The sequence below is a fragment of the Bacillus rossius genome, chromosome 1, assembly GCF_032445375.1.
Source record: "Bacillus rossius redtenbacheri isolate Brsri chromosome 1, Brsri_v3, whole genome shotgun sequence".
NCBI classification, from domain to species: domain Eukaryota; kingdom Metazoa; phylum Arthropoda; class Insecta; order Phasmatodea; family Bacillidae; genus Bacillus; species Bacillus rossius.
Window position 1 is genome coordinate 10,204,822 of NC_086330.1, and position 18,233 is coordinate 10,223,054.

Genomic DNA, 18,233 nt, shown 5'->3' on the forward strand with positions numbered 1-18,233 from the left:
ATTAAATTGTGGTTCAAATTTCATGAAAAATAAATTACTTCCATTGATTTTAATATTTGAAAATTTAGGTATTTGTCCTTTGAGTTAATTTTTGATTGAAAATGCTGATTAGTTTCACGATTTTAATTGCATTTCATGCTTTGTGGTGTACTAACACGGTGTTATATGGTGTATTGGCATAGTTTTGGTGTTGTTTTCAGTTTTATAGCAACCCACCACATAATCTTGTCCCTAGTAATGGGTACACGAAAAGGAAAAAATCTGGTACTATAGTCTTTTTTGATTTCACATCCTAAAGAATCTTTCTACATTAAACACAAAAAATATTGTCCCTTCAGTTTCGTTATATGGAGGTTTTACTCACCTTCTTCAAATAAAAAAAGGACTATTATCAATTATTTGATTAATACCAAGTATATTGCATAACCAAGACATGATTTTATTTATTCCGGTAGCTAAATGTTACTTAAAATTTAAAAAAAAGTTGAAATTCTATACATGATAAAAAATGTACCAAAGTTATGAATGAATGTAGTTTTTGTGAGAATGCGTTCACAACGAGGTTAACAGCGCTCACCAAAGTTATCAACCCCAAAGCGCAAGTTTTATGACAATTGACTTTTATTGGCTCGTTGGATGAGGTTTGGAAAACAGTAAACACAACACAACAACTGCAAACAGCAGAGTATTCCAAATCATTTATACATAACATAAATGACTGTACAAGTACATATTGTGACGCAAATCACACAATTTCATAAACAGCGCCGTCAAACCCGGCCTGGACAAAGCTCAACAACAAATAAATAGTGAACACACACGTTTGATTAGTATTTTATATTTATACATAATTACCTATAAAATTTATCTCAAAAGGCAAAAGGAGTTCCCCATCCTTATTTAAAAGTTGTTTACTTAGAAAGTTAAAAATGTTTTTAAACACATTATCACATATCTAAAATGCTATAAAAATAAATCTATATAACTAATTAAAACATTTTTACATAAAAATAAAATATCACTGAAACTCTCACTATGGAGTAAATTCATTAAAAAAATTTAATACACAATGTAATTAAAGGCTCACAAGGTAATTAAAATTTTTCTATGCACACTGAAATTATAATTTTTGATAAGGGAAGGAAGGTTCTAATCCAAACAATGGCAGAATCTTCAACACCACAGTTGCTTTCATGTTTGTCACACTACCTTGCAACATATTAAATGCTACAAAATAATGCTACTTACAAAATAGTTCTACAGATATACTCTACAATTCCTTTGCCTGGAGAGGTTACTGATGTTACGTACAAGTGACCATTCAATAAAATTTTGATTGCATTTGCCATTTAAAATAATTTTGATTTGATTAAAAAATTTCTACGCAAAAGAAAAAAGGGGATAAATAAAATAATCACAATGCAGCAAAAAAAAATATTCTATGACTCATGAACACATCTTAACACCAAAATAAGCCACTTTAACATTGCAAATTACATATTTCAATAAAATGTTCACTGAAATGTTCATAGTCTAGCAGATAAACAATTTTTGAAATGCTAGCAAAAATATTATATTTATCATTACCAAAAAACCATTTTGCTTTGCTTACAATTATTTCATGCTTTCCTTTTTACTCAGTCGAGAATTGTAGAGAATTATCAAATCATTGCAATATTGTGTAATTGAAAACATAACCCCTTTCCTAAGATTACAATAAATTCAGCTAATCTCAAAATACAAACGTAAGGGCAACAAGAACACACAGTCGATGCAGAACTCAATGCTACTCTTACACAACGTGAGTTTGTCCAGACAGTTTTGACGAGACTGTTATCACATGGCAACAAAGATAAAACACACACACCAAGAAAGCGAGAAACATGGATTTATGGCAAGGGTACCACCACTTGCACGTAAGATACCGGGAAATAACCGGTTCGGCCGTGGATGCTCCCTTCAAACCAGTTCTCGTCAACTTTGCTCAGCAAGGTAATCGTCTCACCTTCCTGGAAACACACACAAAACTAGTGGAAGCAGCAGCACAGCTAAATCTGTGCTTGTTTGTCACGGCTACCTACCTACACACAAGTTTTGATGGCAATGAAATAATAACCTCCAGTGAAATAGGAAATATTTTCCACAGTTCTGCACAGAAAAGAGACCTCCACGAAACACTCTCTACTTGGGTATGCACTCCGTGTTCCACAGTCATGGAGTGCCAGGGATAGGTATGCATCCTCACGTCTTGCCTCGCCTCAGTGTTGACATATTAAGTCCACATGGCCAAAGAAATTATTTTTTTGCCTTTATTTTACAAAATAGAAGTATACAAAACCATTCCACGGAGGTGAGAGAACATAGGACGGGAATGCATGTCAACAATGACTGTATAGTTATGTGCAGATTCATAACTCACTCTTATAATTGTGTGAATATTCTTGAGTGCAGTCAGAATCAAGACATTAAGGACCTTCATTTCCAATTTAAAAAAAAACACACACACAAAACACACACAAAACAAACACACACAAACAAACACACACAAACACACACAAACAAACACACACAAACAAACACACACATTTCCTAATGAATGTCGATGAAACAAACACTTCTGAGTTATAAGACTATTCTAGTTCCCAACAAATGTCCATTTGGTTTACATGAAAATTCAGTACTAGACTGGAGCCCATTATTAGCTCTCCTAATCAGTGAATAGATTAGTATTTAAACCATAAATTTCAATTTATTAATGTTAAGCATCAAAGCCATTAAGTTGTACAAGATTACCTAGAATCTAAGATTTCTTAAAATACGTAATTCATTAGTGGGACAACATAATGTAACAACATCAAAGGTACAATGATCTCCAACATTAGATTACCATGAAGATGACTCTCTGCAAGATGTAAGACAACAAAGAACATAAGGCAGCATCAAATGTAAAGCTTAACTGGTGAACTATGAAGGTGAATCTCTAATAAAAGTACATCTCCATTATCGATTGTAAGATCATACATTTAAAAGACATATTAAAGACAAAGTACTCACAACTCAAATGACTACAATAAACTACAAAGTGGGCAACTTTACATGTGAAATGATGTTTACTTTATATTTAAATCTTGATAAATATTTCATAATTTCAAAATTTTTGATGATAAATAACAATTCTTTTCATTTCATAAATTAAAATCTTTTCCTACGCCAGTGTTTGTTCAGTTAATCAAGTACACCTAGATAATATCCTCCATTTAAGGCTCGGTTTTAGAATATTTTGGCCAGCTTTGGTGCGGAGGAGAAAAAGGATAATTTTTCACAATACATATAAATAAATTAATTTGAAAAAAAAAAAAAAAAAAACCTCCCACTTCAGCCAGTTAACTGGTTACTGGGGATCAAGAGGGGGGGGGGGGGGGGGGGGGGGGAGGTGAGAGAGAGAGAGATTGTTTATCGTTACAAGTCTCCTTGTTGATATTATTTATTATTCAACACTGTTAAAATAAGTTTAAACATTCAATGAAAATATTCATACTCTTTTTACACCCATCTGTGTTTCTTGGCACCCCACTCGCTGACTCAAATGTTCGTACTTTAAACCTTGGCAACCACAGCCTGGACCACCTTTGCTTAGGCATTCCAATGCCACCAGGTTCGCAATAACGCAATAAAATTACCTTGACTTTTTGATAGATATTTCAATGAAACAAATGAGGGTAAATTACCAATGCAAACTCACCTGTTTATACCTGGCAACTTGGTACTGTGCCAAGGAGCAGACAGGCTAACAAAATTTTTTAGATTTATGTTATGTACTACTGACGGTATGAAAATTTCTAAAATAACCAATACAAATAACAATACACAACAATTTGAAGATTAAAAAGGTAAATATTTACTTGGGCGGTATTTCCGAAAAAAAATGTTAAAAATCCGAAAATACCTTTATTATATGCTCTTCAACTTCCTCTTTTCATTAAAAGCGGCGGAGATTAGAAATTCCAAATACTTTAGGAGATATCGAATTTTTAAATTTCAGCACAAAACCAGCGCATTCCTGTGGCGTGCGTGCACCATTGTTTCTTGTTTACGTACGAGTATCTATTTTTTTATTGGATAATGATGTCACGTGATTGTTCGTGATAGGCCAGAATTCAAATGAACTAATACGTGATTATTTAGTTCAATTATTGTTTAAAACGGTGTTTAATTACCGCCTCCAACTTAGGTGAGTTTTTAACGTTTCTAATTTTAAAGTCTTATTTGTTATTTTGATATTGTTGCGCAAGTAATAAGTAACAAAAAAATTTACGTCAGTTGTTACTGTACATCCTTTGTTACGGGTTTGTTAGGTAAGGTCAGTTACATTATAAATAATTTAAAACTAAAGAATAATTAAAATTAATTCACATTATTTTTAATATCACCTTAGTTTGAAAGTATTTATAATGTAACTTACCTGACCTAATCGACCATTTTAGTTTACTGTTCACCCTCTGTCCGGGTTTGTTTGGTCAGGTCAGTTACATTATAAATATTTTAAAACTAAACAGCCATTAAAATTAATTCACAAAATAATTTTTAATGTCGGCTTAGTTTGAAAGTATTAATAATGTAACTGACCTGACCTAATCAACCATTTTATTAATTACGCATTCACGATTCACGTATTCACGAACACACTGCAAAATAACAAAAATGGCGCCGCTCGAATGGTTCCACAGGTCTTGTATTGCAAAATTAAAAAATTCGATATCTCCTAAAGTATTTAGAATTTCTTATCTCCGCCGATTTTAATGAAAAGAGGAAGTTTAAGAGCATATGATAAAGGTATTTTCGGATTTTTAACATTTTTTTTGGTAAATATGTACTGTACGGATTAGCGCCAAAAAAAATCGTACAAATATGAAATAACTTTCATTATATGCTATCTTACGTCCTCTTTTCAGAACCGCCTGCGGAGATAAAAAATTCCAATTACTTTTGGAGATATCGAATTTTTTAATGTAAATTTTTTGGCGATTTTTTTAAAAAATTTTTTTAAAAATCCGAAAATACCTTTATTCTGTGCTCTTTAACTTCCTCTTTTCATTAAACCCGGCGGAGATCAGAAATTCCAAATACTTTAGGAGATATGGAATTTTTTAATTTTCATGTTGTGCACTGATGCGGCGTTAAGCGGGAAGCCTACGATTCACACATCCTTCTGGAAATACCCAAATACTCACGTTGGCAAGCCTTCTTTTCTTAAAATTAGCAAGAAGTAATTAAAAATACTTTAAAACATTGTAGATGGTTGGTTATATTAGGTAAGTATAGCTACATTAAAAAAACTGTAAAATCATTTTATGGTTGCTTAGCAAATAACATTTTAATATGTAGCTATCCAGCGCTAGGAAACCGTTTACATGATTTCACAGTATTTTTAATGTAGCTATCCTAACCAAATCAACCATCCACAATGTTTTGAAGTATTTATAATGTAGCTAACATAACCTAATTGACCATTAGTTTTCATGAGTTGCATATTTATTTACAATGAACAAACAAAAAAAACCGAAGATGCACGATCGGGCGCCTCTCGTCTGTTGAAAGAAGGCTTGCCAACGTGAGTATTCGGGTATGTCCAGAAAGATGAGTGAATCGTAGGCTTCCCGCGTTCACCATTGTTGCTTGTTTACAAGTATTATTATTTTTTTTTTCGCGACGTAGTTGAACGACTACATCACATAAAAAGAAAATTACGTGAGTTCCTACTGTTCATCCTTTTTCCCGGTTTGTTAAGTCAGGTCAGCTACATTATAAATACTTTAAAACTAAACAACCATTAAAATTAATTTTTATTATTTTTAATGTCCGTTCAGTTTCAAAGTATTTATACTGTAGCTGACCTGACCTAATCTACCTTTGTCCCGTTTTGTTAGGTCAGGTCAGTTACATTATAAATACTTAAAACTATACAAGTAAAATTAATTGATATTATTTTTAATTTCCGTTTATTTTGAAGTATTTATCATGTAACTAACCTTACCTAATGGAAAATTTCTGTTATTTAGGCATTCACGCACACACGGCAAAATATAAAATGGCGTCTGTTGAATGATTACATAGGCCTTGTATTACAAAATAAGAACGGCGATATCTCCAAAAGTAATTGGAATTTTTTATCTCCGCAGGCGGTTCTGAAAAGAGGACGTATAAGAGCATATAATGAAAGTTATTTCATATTTGTACGATTTTTTTTGGCGCTAATCCGTACAATACATATTTACCTTTTTTTTTTGCAAATACCGCTCAACTACATATGATGAAATTTAAAAATTCGATATCTCCTAAAGTATTTGGAATTTCTTACCTCCGCCACTTTTAATGAAAAGAGGAAGTTGAAGAGCATAAAATAAAGGTATTTTTGGATTTTTAACATTTTTTTTCCGGAAATACCGCCCAAGTAAATATTTACCATTAAAAAAAATTAATACACACACACACATTGTTATTTTTTTAAAATTTTTTTTTTTTAAACTGTGCATTTCTCTGGGAAGCAACTACCTCTACGTAATGTGGTGTCACAGGAAAATACCTTGAAGCCAAGTTCGCCAGGGTTCTCGGGCTCGAAGTCGTAGAGCGCGGTACAGCACGGACCTTTGTTCGACGTCATGGGCGTCCGGGCGGGCGACCGCATGGGCGATGGCAGCGGTGATGCTAGCGGAGGACACGTAATGCATGTTACTGCTGACTACTCACATCCTTCAACATCTTCAACCACCCGCAACTTCAGTAACTATTCCAATCATGCAGTTGCTGATTTTAGTCTCCAGAAGATATGCTATTTAACACAGTCCAGTTTCAGTGTACAAAAATCAATAATAATGAAAATATGAAATCACGGGCTATTAAAAAAGTTGACATTAAATCTTTTAAGCCTAGCAAAATAGGCAGTGATTAATGTTCCTGGCTTACCTTTCTCAACCTCTTTAGAATTTATGCAAAATTTCTTAAATTATTTCCATTCCTGAATATTAGTATGCTACATGATTATAATGTTTTCTATGTCATATAATTAAAAAAACATATCTAAGATTAGTTGGCAATCATACGCATGCAATCAAGTGTATTTAAATTTTAAAACAAAAATTAAAGGAAATTACTGCCCGTATAGCATATGAGCATAGATAAGTTAAAACACTGTGTTCATATCACACACAAGAATCATCCACAAAATGCTAAATTAAGTACGTTACAGTAATAAATATGTAATGTACCCAATTCCATTCTTGTGTCTTAAAAAATTAGTTTGATAAGTATGTTATTTGTAGTTTGAGCAATTTGTAAAAACAATTTGCAACAACTTTATACATTCACAGCTTTTAATAACAACCTGCACAATATTTTGCCACTAATTTAGGTGTATTAGCACTTAAGAATTTATAAATTTTAGCACACTAAACAGAGTGTGTCATTATCAACAGAATATGAAGTCCTAATGTACGCTTTATTTAAAATTCCTTGTTACTTACGATTACTCACAATCCCAAATTTTCCATGATCATGGGCCTGTTAAAATAATGATGCTCTGTGCCTTTTGTGAAAATACATACAATACATTATGCATTATTTAGTTTCATTTGTGGTGTAAGTAACATAAAAATTGAAAATAAGCAAAAGAAAAAAGTTTCCGCAAGAGTTCTCAGACCTGTGACCCTCTCATTACAAATCCAAACTCTTGCCGCTGTGCCTATCTCTGCTTGGAAATTACGCTAACATAAAAGATTATGTATTGACCGATCTGCAACAAAAATTTATTTTCTAAGTGCTTGCCATCTGGTGCTCACACTTGCGTCCCTTTCATTTCCAGTCGAACCCTACAATACTGTGAATCCGGACGAAATTCGTGAAGACGAGTAGTCGACCTCCCCTCGTGAGTAGTTCAATGTGCAAAATGTTTTCGAGTCTTTTGCAAAGAAAAAAAAAAATTGTATTTCTATTGATAAAATGTACAGGTTGGCATGTTAAGTGTCAAATAAAATAAAGACATACAGCAAAACCCCTTATTTGCACTTTTCATGGGGACAAAGTAAAAAAGTGTAAAAAGCGGGAAAGTGTAAATAAAGGGAAAAGTATAAAAAGGAGTACAGTTTACCTTATTTAGAATTTTTTTCCTTTTGTTTAATAGCACATACTACAATGCAGGTACAAACACACTAACAACAAATTTTACTTTAGTATTTAATCAATTATTAATTTACCACATTTGACAAAAATAAAAAAAGAATGAAAGCCAAAATGTTTTTCTGATTACTTCCTAAAAAATAAATTTGAAATTTTCTTCTGCTTGCTTTTTTGGCTGTTCAAGGAGATTATTTGCCTCTCCAAATTATAAATACAGTTGCAACCGGCAGGGTTTATAACAAATACGGGCTACATACACATTGCTCACAGTAAAAAAATTTTTAAGAAAAGGCCGCAAATTGATGAATGTTTACCGTCAATAGCGCGCCAAACGCGGAGAAAGGTCATTGTACTCGGTCAGCTGCTGTAACGACGCGGCGGCGCATGCGCACTCTATGCTCCGCCCAGACTCATGACGCCATCAGCCGCCAACCAATAGATGCGAGCTTAGCGGAAAAAAATATAAGCTCCACCTCCCGTGTACCAATTTTATCCAGTTCTAATACCAGTTTATTGGTATACGCACCAGTTTTCTCGCTGCCGTGACATGTTCAAGTTTATGTTTATATTATCATGATGTCTTGGTACCAATAATTAATTATTTACGATCCCCAGAAATAAATGGTTAGTTTAAAAAATATGGCGTCAACTGTACAATACTTCCCAAATTATAAAAGACGTATAAAACAGTTACCAAGACACCGCTCATTTTATCTTGTGAAGTTTATGTCTCGTACCAGTATTTCGGCTAAGTTGTGACATAAATACAGTATCAGAACTTACAAGCAGCCATGTTTGTACATTCATGAGTTTACGTTTTTCCCTCGTGCATTTTAGATTGTCTCCTGCTATAATTACTCGTACTTTTACACGCCTAGGCTTAAATTATTACATGTTTAGAAATAAAAGCAACTTTTCATGTTATAAAATATGTATATTTTGCTATTTAAAATGTTCATTGCCTACTAGCTCCACGGTATTTTCTGGTTGTTTATGGTTGTTACGTGACGTAAATAGCGGGATTGATTCGATTTTTGAGACGTAATTCGCGGGAAAGTATTGTATTGGACTATATGGGAACCAAACGGGACCTGAAGAATATAGTGCAAATAACGGGAAAACGTAAATAACGGTAACGTAAATAAGGGGTTTCGCTGTAGTACTACGGTAAAAAAATTTATTTTGTTTAGTAATGTAAAACAGGGTAGTCACAGTTGAAATTCCACTGCAGAAATGTACATACAGTCAGATGTGTCCTGGTCAAACCGATACATTGTCATGCATGTGTGAGAGGTGAATAATCACTATTTATTATTCCTTCATTGAAATCAGGGTCGTTGCATGCTCAGATTCTCACTAATCGACCAATGGTAGCCGCTGGAAGGGCCGACACACTGCAGACACAAGGACACGGGACCAGCGTGGCTTTCCTACCACCGGTGAGATTCAATTCACACGGTTCCTTGCACGATGGATATTGTGATTAGTCACGGTAATTGCTTTATAGGGTGGCGTGGACCAAGCCTCACATACAGCAAACCTCAGAATGTAGTGCTCTATGCCAGCAGGGTCACCAACCTCACCAATCAGTCCATGAACAGTTTGGCACCACAAGTAGGACATCAACTGAGCAGACCAAGAAATAAATTTTGCATGTTGACATGCAACCAGTTTTGATCATAAAAATAACTTTCTCGTGTTGGAGACTATTTGAATTTATATACATATTGAGTATCATGGTTCCCAAATCTTAAATTTCATCCAAATTTATCCCAGATTTCCTTGCTTTCCCAGTCCCATCTACAGTTTTTTTTCCCCTATCTCATCAGTTTATCTGGCAAGATAACAGATACATTATGATAACACATTATCAATCACATCACATTTAAACAAGAAATGTGCCACATGCAGAATCGACTATAAAGGGTTTTCCTACACAATGCATAGTTTCCAATGTTATCATTTCCAACAACACTGCGTAACCAACTAAGCCAGAGTGAAAAGGATAATCAATAAGTTTGTGAGACCCGGTGGAAGACTGAAGAAATTTGATTGTACTTTAAAATAATAAAAATTTATTCTATACTTTACATTTAATAGATGTTGATAAAAAAATCATGTAAGAATCATCAACGGTGCACAAATTTACGATTAAAATACAAAGCATTAAGATATACTAGGCGCAATATAACTCCGAGCTTGAGCTACGTCACCCATGAGGAGTAGGGACTGCAACACGTGTGGGGGGTCGGGGTGTGAGGAGGGGGTATAAGCAGATACGGCGACCTTGCACAGCAGGTAGAGAAAAGTAGAAAACATTGACCACTTACCACTGACGTTCCAAGCACTACCTCAGTTCTTCAACGCCACTGACTGTTCCATCCGAAGAGTCTGATGTGTAAACGTCACTGCTGTCACTGTTTGGATCACCTAACTGAACAATCACTTTATCAATTTCAATGTCAAAACGCACATCCTTATCCCAGTATTCGTTCTCGAGTGTCTTGACGTGATTGCAAATCGGTATCCAATCTTCTGGACCCATTCGGTTAAATATCTCCTCGCAAAGTTTTTTTACATTTGCCAAATTGCAAGTAACATTTCTTGAAGCGACTTCTCCTTTAACTTTAGCCCATATGCTTTCTATCGGATTCAAATCCGGATGATAAGGGGGCAGACGAAGTAATGTATGGCCACTATTTACCAGTAGTCTGTCTGCCGAGTACTGCACGTGCGAAGGTTTGTGCTTCTTTATGAGGTTATACAAGTTTGGTTTAAGCATGTCGCTAGTAAAGGAAATATTCTCTTTACTTAACCACTGCTGCATTTCCGATTTTGTCGAGCTGGAGGTAGGTGTTTTATTTATTTTTACATTGTGATAGGGAGCATTGTCTACCACAACAACACTGTTTGGTGGAAGATTTGGTATTAATTGTTCGGTGAGCCATTTTTCATAATTATCTTTATTCATGTTTTTGTGATAATCCCCTGTTGCCTGGTGCGACTTCCACATTGCAAGAGCATTTGGGATAAAACCCTTTTCGCCACCTGCGTGAATCATTATTAATCTTTGACCCTTCGCGACAGGCACTAGTAAACCATTTGAGGACATGTCACTCCACATTTTATTTTTTACATGAGACGACAATATGTACGACTCATCCATGTATATAATTGTGCGTTCATCGTTTCTATATTGACGCATACTCTTGAGATATTCTATACGTTTTTGCCGAATATCTGATTTTTCTATTAAAAGTAAGCGCTGCGATTTGGTTTTCTGCCACCTGAATCCTAGCTTCTTCAAAGTCGTCCTTAAGGTTGTATTGCTACCTTGGTAATTTATGTCATTCTTTAGTTTACGTCGTACAGTTTCGACAGTCGGCACACGTTTTTCAAGTAAGTAAAAATTGTACACAGTACGTCGTACCACAGCTTCATCAAAGGTGTCAAGTTCGTGTTTACATGTTTTCTTTCGCTTCTTGTTGGGCGTCTCGAAAGATGTTCCTTCACCAGCTTCATTCCTCTTAGCCTCCCTTTTAATTGTTTGTACAGTCGTGCGAGACACACCCGTCGCCTTAGCTGTTCTCAGCTGTGCTTTCTCTAGTGAAATGGAGGGTTCCTGCAATCGCGCTTCATTTTCCATAAACTGCAGAACGTTATAGACGATTTCCCGCGCCTGCGAGTGCAGTTTTTTACTCTTAACTTTTGACAACACTGGAGGCATTTTATGTATAAAGTTGTACTTTACTGAAGTACTGCACTACATATGCAACACTGGCTCTGAACAAAAGTGATACACTACATGCACACAAACCTCAGATCCAAACTGTAAACGAAAACGTTTAGTAAGTACCAACATATTCGTCGGATTTCACCGAAGGACTAAGTTTTCACTCTGTGCAGTAGCGTGTAGCCCCTGTTATCAAGTTACGCATTATCTCTCACTGCCGCGCCACGTCTGCCTTCTCCAGTGTCGGGACTCACATACACACAACGATTTTCTAACCGTCACCCAGGCTCGGAGTTATGTTGCGTCAACTATACTTCTCACTGTAACTGTTTTACAACCGAGAAAGTGTCAATTTCCCAGTGTTTTCCAGGTTTCTAAGACACCTTTTCAATTACCTCAGTTTCCTGTATTTTCCAGAGAACCCTATGCATACAAGCTTTTTTCTTATCGTCTTTCAATCCTAAGAAAATTTTAAATCCACAAATGAATAGTTTTTAAATTCATTTTTATAAAATAAAGCATAGATGGCAAATAGATAAACACTCATCTTGAACTACAATGGAAAACTGATACTTTCTACAACAATAATTAATATCAATGTTAGATTATAGCCTAGGACAACTAATGATGTACGGCATGCAACAGAGCTGAAGATACCTTAGCTACATAGGCATGCACATAGACATGGATTACCATTAGAAGAGCGTGGTTGGTTACCAGATGGGAACAGCTCCAGTTGGTTTGGTTTGGGATGAACAGGGGAAGAAGATCGAGAGGTCCCTACACCACACATTCAGAGTAATAGAAAAGAAAAACAAAAACACAGATGAAACTCCATTAGTTGCAGACAATACATGAGAAGGAGGGAACAAGATCACACCCATCACAACCACAACCAATCCACACAGTGACAACAAATTAATAGACAATGCTGCACAAATAATTTAATATTTTTGCAGTCATAAATAAATAAAAGACATTCTAAATTTGTTTTGTGCAAAGACTGTAGCATTAAATGTCTGATAAACCAAAATAGCAGTTTTTTTTAAAAATATTTTAACATAACTACTGAAAGTGAAAATTTTATTTCTAATACAAAATTAAGAGACAGTAAGGCAGAGTCAGTATTGTAAATCAAATTCATTAAAATGCATTATGTTCTTCTCTGTACTTGTTTCTGCAGTGGTGAATATAAAAGCCTACACAAAAAATCAAAAGCCAACAGAAAAAAATATTTTTAAATTACTAATTAAAAAAAATAATAAAATTTGCTCAATACATTAGTTTATTAATTCAACAAAAAATAAACACAAATAACAAATAGCAAATGTGTTCTAGTAATGACTGTACCCAATTTCAGACACATTTCTGAGCACAGTCTACCAAGAATACAAAATCCTAGTCCTCACCTTTACGTCCAGTTTCACCCTTATGTAGCTAAGCCATTTATAGGTAAAACCAGCATCTACACTATTTACAAAAATCTCCCTCACAGGGGAACAAAATTTCACACAGTTCAAAACAGACAGCGTTCACCTTTCAGATTTGCTTTGCGTTTTTTCATCACTGGGATAACGGCTGCATTTCTTGCTGTACTCATACATTTATCAATAACATTTGGTTCCTGCTGGTAGAGTAGTCAACCCAACCGAGTACCTGCATAAAAAGTAAGTGAGCTTGACTTGTCTCCTTCCCACCACTTGCACTGCAACTGTCGGGCATTGTCTGGCCAACCACCCTAGTGATGTTTGTAAAATTAATATTTTTTTTTATATAGCTGACGGAGCTGTTATTTATTTTGAGGGAAAGTCAACACTAGTGACTAAGTTATTCAGTTCAGCTAAAAATACTATTTTTTTTTAATTAATTTTTTTTTTTTAAATAAATCGAAGCCAGATTGAAATTTTTCATTTGATAAGTAGCACTACTGCTAATAGTAAAATTATGGAAATTACACAGATGAAAGAACATAAAATTAAAATTAATTATGTAACTTCAATCATACAACTTCTCAATATTATTCCAGTACACACTTTCTATTTTTCGATCTATTATGCTGTAAAAGTGTAGTGAATCACAGCTTTTAGGTTTTGTTTCTTTGTTCCTCCTCCTGTCCCAAGGCAGCTGAAGACCAGTTTTAATGGAGCATTTCATGAATGGCATGGGTACCAACTGATAAGAATGCACGCAATCAGCAAGCAAGACAAGGTGAGTACTACGAGGTTGGTGCTTACTTGCAGATGGTCAAACAACGTGGGTAACCTCTTAGCCAAGTACACACCATCACAATGTGCTTGTTTTGTCTTGGGAGCAGACAACTAAAACATACATACTTGCAAAGAGGCAGGATGTTGGTTTTGGTACATTGATACAAGTGCTACATAAATAGTGGTGGGGGGGAAAGATGTTAAGTACATACACATTAATGAGTGGGTGTAGGAGATGTTATGTCTGATATGCTTAAAACTTGCAAGAGTAAGCATGAAAAAATTTAAAAAAAATATATTTCATTAATAGTTTGGTCTAACCACAAGGAGACAATAAGAAATAAAACCTACAATTGTTATTTATGACACTTTTACAGCACAATAGTAACTTTAAAAATATAAACAAATATTTTGGAATAATACTGAGTGGTCATAATGTGACTGAAGGTAATTAATTTGATGACTTCAACTAAGTACTGATATTAAAGTCTATAAATTATTTATTTAACATAAATTTTCTTTACGAACTGATAAGAAAATTTATTCACTTATGAACCTATGATCACTATGCTAACTAAACAAATACTGAACATTTAAGGGTGTAACAATAAAACAGGAAATTTATAAACTACAATAATTGATTAAATCCATGCATTTTTGAGGACAGCACTAGGTTTACAGGTTCAAGCACAGAAATTTTTAAATTTGCAAGTTCATAAAATTATTAGAATATAAAAAAGGGTGGTTGTCTGTAAAGTCGGTTAACGGACGATAATTTTACGTGATAACGTCATAAGAAAACATTGATGAAAAATTGAATACTTTTTAATTTTCAAATATTATTTACAGTTTTTGCATATTTAATTTAAATAATTCGTTTAAATATAATCAACGAACAATTAGTTAAAAAATCCCAGCCTTTAACCTGTTTTACGTTACAGAAGATTTTCTAGCACGGTGGTTGGCCGGTTCTTGCAACGCTCGGCTCAGGCGGAACGTGACAATTTTTCCGTGCGCGCAGCCCGGCGTTCTTCGATTTACAAGACGTTATGACATCAAAAAATACTTTTAAAAAAAAATACTCGGAACTAACAAAAACTGGATTAAGATCATCATTTTTCATTTCTTCACAATGTCAAGTAAAAAGTAAATAACCATTTTTCATTCAGTGAAATTACACTAAGTGAACACTAAAATTTAAAAAAAAAAAAAAAAAGGTCACAAAGAAAACATAAAAATTTAAAGTTTGGAAAGCAAACCAACAAGCCACAAGAGTTACCCGAACAAGCACAGAGAACAGAGAGGAAGAGCATGCCGGCCGTCCACAAACCAGGTCCACCGCGCCCCCGGGAAGCCCGCACCGCAGGCAAGCACTAGACTAGGCCTCGTATCACCTGTGGGGGGCGGGCAGTGCCACGCCGGCGCCGGCGCCTGGGCATGCCACGACGGAGACGGAGACGGAGACGGAGCCGGGGCCGGGACATGCCAGGGGTCAAAGGGGTCGTGGTCGCCGACTCTGCCGTACTGACCGGTGCTGGAGGGCGGGTGTTGGGTCGACGCACCGTTCAGTCCGTCCGACAGACCCTCCACGTTCAGGTCCGACAGCGTCTTCGGGACAAACTCAGACTTGGGCCGGCTGGCCGCCTCCTGCTTCCTGGGGAGGGGAGGAACAACACTTTGCACCTTGTGCCAGTGCCAGTGTACATATGTACATATCGTCGGCTTACTTCTAAAACCCCGTAAGTCCAGATTTTTCCCAGTTTTATATTCCGGACGTGTTTGGTGTATTTTTTCATTTTTTCATAGTGCATATGCTGATAAAACCTAGTAAGTCAACTCTACTTAGTCTCTTTTCTATTCACAAATTATAAAACCTCGTATCTTTGTCAGTCGAAACCGTGCTCCAAAAGCTCATAAGTTCTCCTGTAAAATTGACTGAAATGGAGTTACGAGGTTTTAGAAGTAAGCCGACGATGCACACACACACACATATATGTGTTTATGCATACACACAGTGTTGTTAAGTAACGAATTACAAGTAATCGGATTACTTGTAACGATTACTTTTAAAGTAATTTATACTTGTAACGAATTACATTTAAAAAATGTAATTCGTACTTGTAATCAGAATACATAACATTAATTGTAATTGATACATTAAGGTAATTGATACTTTATATTTACTTGCCGTTACTTTTATTCTCGGAACGTATAATAATTACAATTAAGAACAAGATCATACACTTTTGTATTAGTAAAGTTTATAATTTTACGCTTGTAGTGCTACGATCGTATGCACAACATCTATGATCAAAAATGAAGAGCCAAAGTGACTTGCAGTGTCTCCAACATTACCCTATCCTAAAAACTGCATTTTTAAAATTTAACACATCGCTGCCGTCAATGTTGGTAAAGATGTTTTTGCCATCAAGAGAGGGAATCTATCTGATGAGAACTTTAAAATGCAATTGTTTTGTAAGGTCAATTCCAAAATTTAAAGAGTGTTACTTTTATTACAGGTAGCTACTTGTATGAAGTCTTTTGATGTTATTCAAACAAGTTTGTCCTCAAATATTATTCATTTAATTAAAGATAATAAATTTAATCATTACATGAAATCATTTTTTAACAAAACATATATGTATGTATGTTTTTTAATGTAACAAAGTGTAAGAAAATTGAATCGTAGGTCAGTTTTCAAATGGTAGCGGAAAGTAATTGTAATTGTAATTTTACTGATTACTTCTATGTAAAGTAATTTTTACTTGTAATTAGTTACATTATCACCACAGTAATTGTAATTGAGCCCAATTACTTTTTCCGAGTACTTTTAACAACACTGCATACACACATATGTAAGCATAACTAAAAATAACTAAAAACTAAAAATAACTGGAGATACAAAATTTTTTTCCAAGATGTCAGACTGACACTCAATCGGTCGCGACGTTTCTACAAGGGAGGAAGTGCAGCCCACTGAAGCCAGAGATCAACCACCTCAGCCGAGTGAACGCCAGTAACGACACCGCAGACAAAGTGAATTGCCGTAGGTGACCGTGGGCAAGGCCATGCAGACTGACGATCGGAGACACATGAATCCGCAGTGACCTTTCGAAATCAGGATTTCTCCCGTTTACCCTTGATCGGTTTCACAGACTCTTGAACTCTCTCTTCAAAGTTCGTTTCAACTTTTCCCTTCACGGTACAGCCTAAAGAGCTATTAAATTTCCAAATTTCCGACTCCCCATTTAATTGGCAGGTGCTCCATACCTACCATCCAAAAACCCTTCAAAGTCATCCCCACTCCACTAAATCATCACCTCCAAGATTGCAAGCTGCATCATTGCAGCGGTTCATTTGTTTGCCCGAAAAAGGTTTTATGTCGCACAGATGCTGAAGGCAAGGATTATAACTAAGTATGATTAAATTTTATGTCTCACCAATGAGATTGTGACGACACAAGTATGAAGTTTACGAGGAGTACATTGGCAGTCACGAGGCGAGACAGGCTCAGGAATGAGACAGTGCAAGCAAGAACAGGAATGCAGGACTTCAGCCACGTGCAGAGAACGGAAAAAGAGAGGCTGCCTAGCAAAATGATGGAACGGAAGTACACAGGAAGAATGCCCCAAGGAAGACTAAGGAGGAGGTGGAAAGAGCATGAGTGCAGGAGAGAGAAGAATGGAACAGAGTGAAGGAGGAGGAATGGTGGAAGGACAGAGGGAGGTGGAGGCACTTTACATTGCTGACCTGACCGCAGGCCGGAAGCAGTTATGACGATTATGCAACCGGTGAGCTATCGATTTTGATACTCACTTCGACCACATACTATACATGCATCAACCTAACCAAACATGATGCCAACCAGCACTGGCTACATTTTCATCAGCAATGCCAACTAAGTGGATTTTCCAACAGATCTGGTAAATTTTTAAACTGCCTAGTGGACAAAATTATTATCTTGTGGTTAGTGGATAATTTAGCAGATTTTAAAAAACTTTTTACAGAATATGGTAGGCAATCTCTATAAGTGTCCAAAACTACATTTTTTTTACAATAAAAATTAAAAAAGGGAGAATGAACTATCCACAATTTTTTTTTAAAGTATAATTTATGATTTC

The 18,233-nt window shown here is 35.4% G+C and overlaps 1 protein-coding gene across 18 annotated transcripts in view; it reads right to left on the reverse strand.

Annotated features, from left to right (window-relative positions):
* Positions 1 to 682: 682 nt before the first annotated feature.
* The window catches only part of LOC134532050 (endophilin-A), a 167,262-nt gene continuing 149,711 nt past the window's right edge, over positions 683 to 18,233 (reverse strand). For 6 of the 18 annotated variants that reach the window (XM_063368243.1, XM_063368218.1, XM_063368271.1 and 3 more), the window contains 4 exons: positions 15,507 to 15,766; positions 12,599 to 12,685; positions 6,584 to 6,705; positions 683 to 2,009 (listed from right to left, as the gene is read on the reverse strand). In XM_063368243.1, coding sequence (XP_063224313.1) covers positions 1,890 to 2,009; positions 6,584 to 6,705; positions 12,599 to 12,685; positions 15,507 to 15,766 — 589 coding nt within the window. In that variant the 3' untranslated portion in view covers positions 683 to 1,889. The remainder of the gene's footprint in view (positions 2,010 to 6,583; positions 6,706 to 12,598; positions 12,686 to 15,506; positions 15,767 to 18,233) is intronic. The other 12 variants (XM_063368378.1, XM_063368368.1, XM_063368357.1 and 9 more) reach the window with 4 other exon arrangements.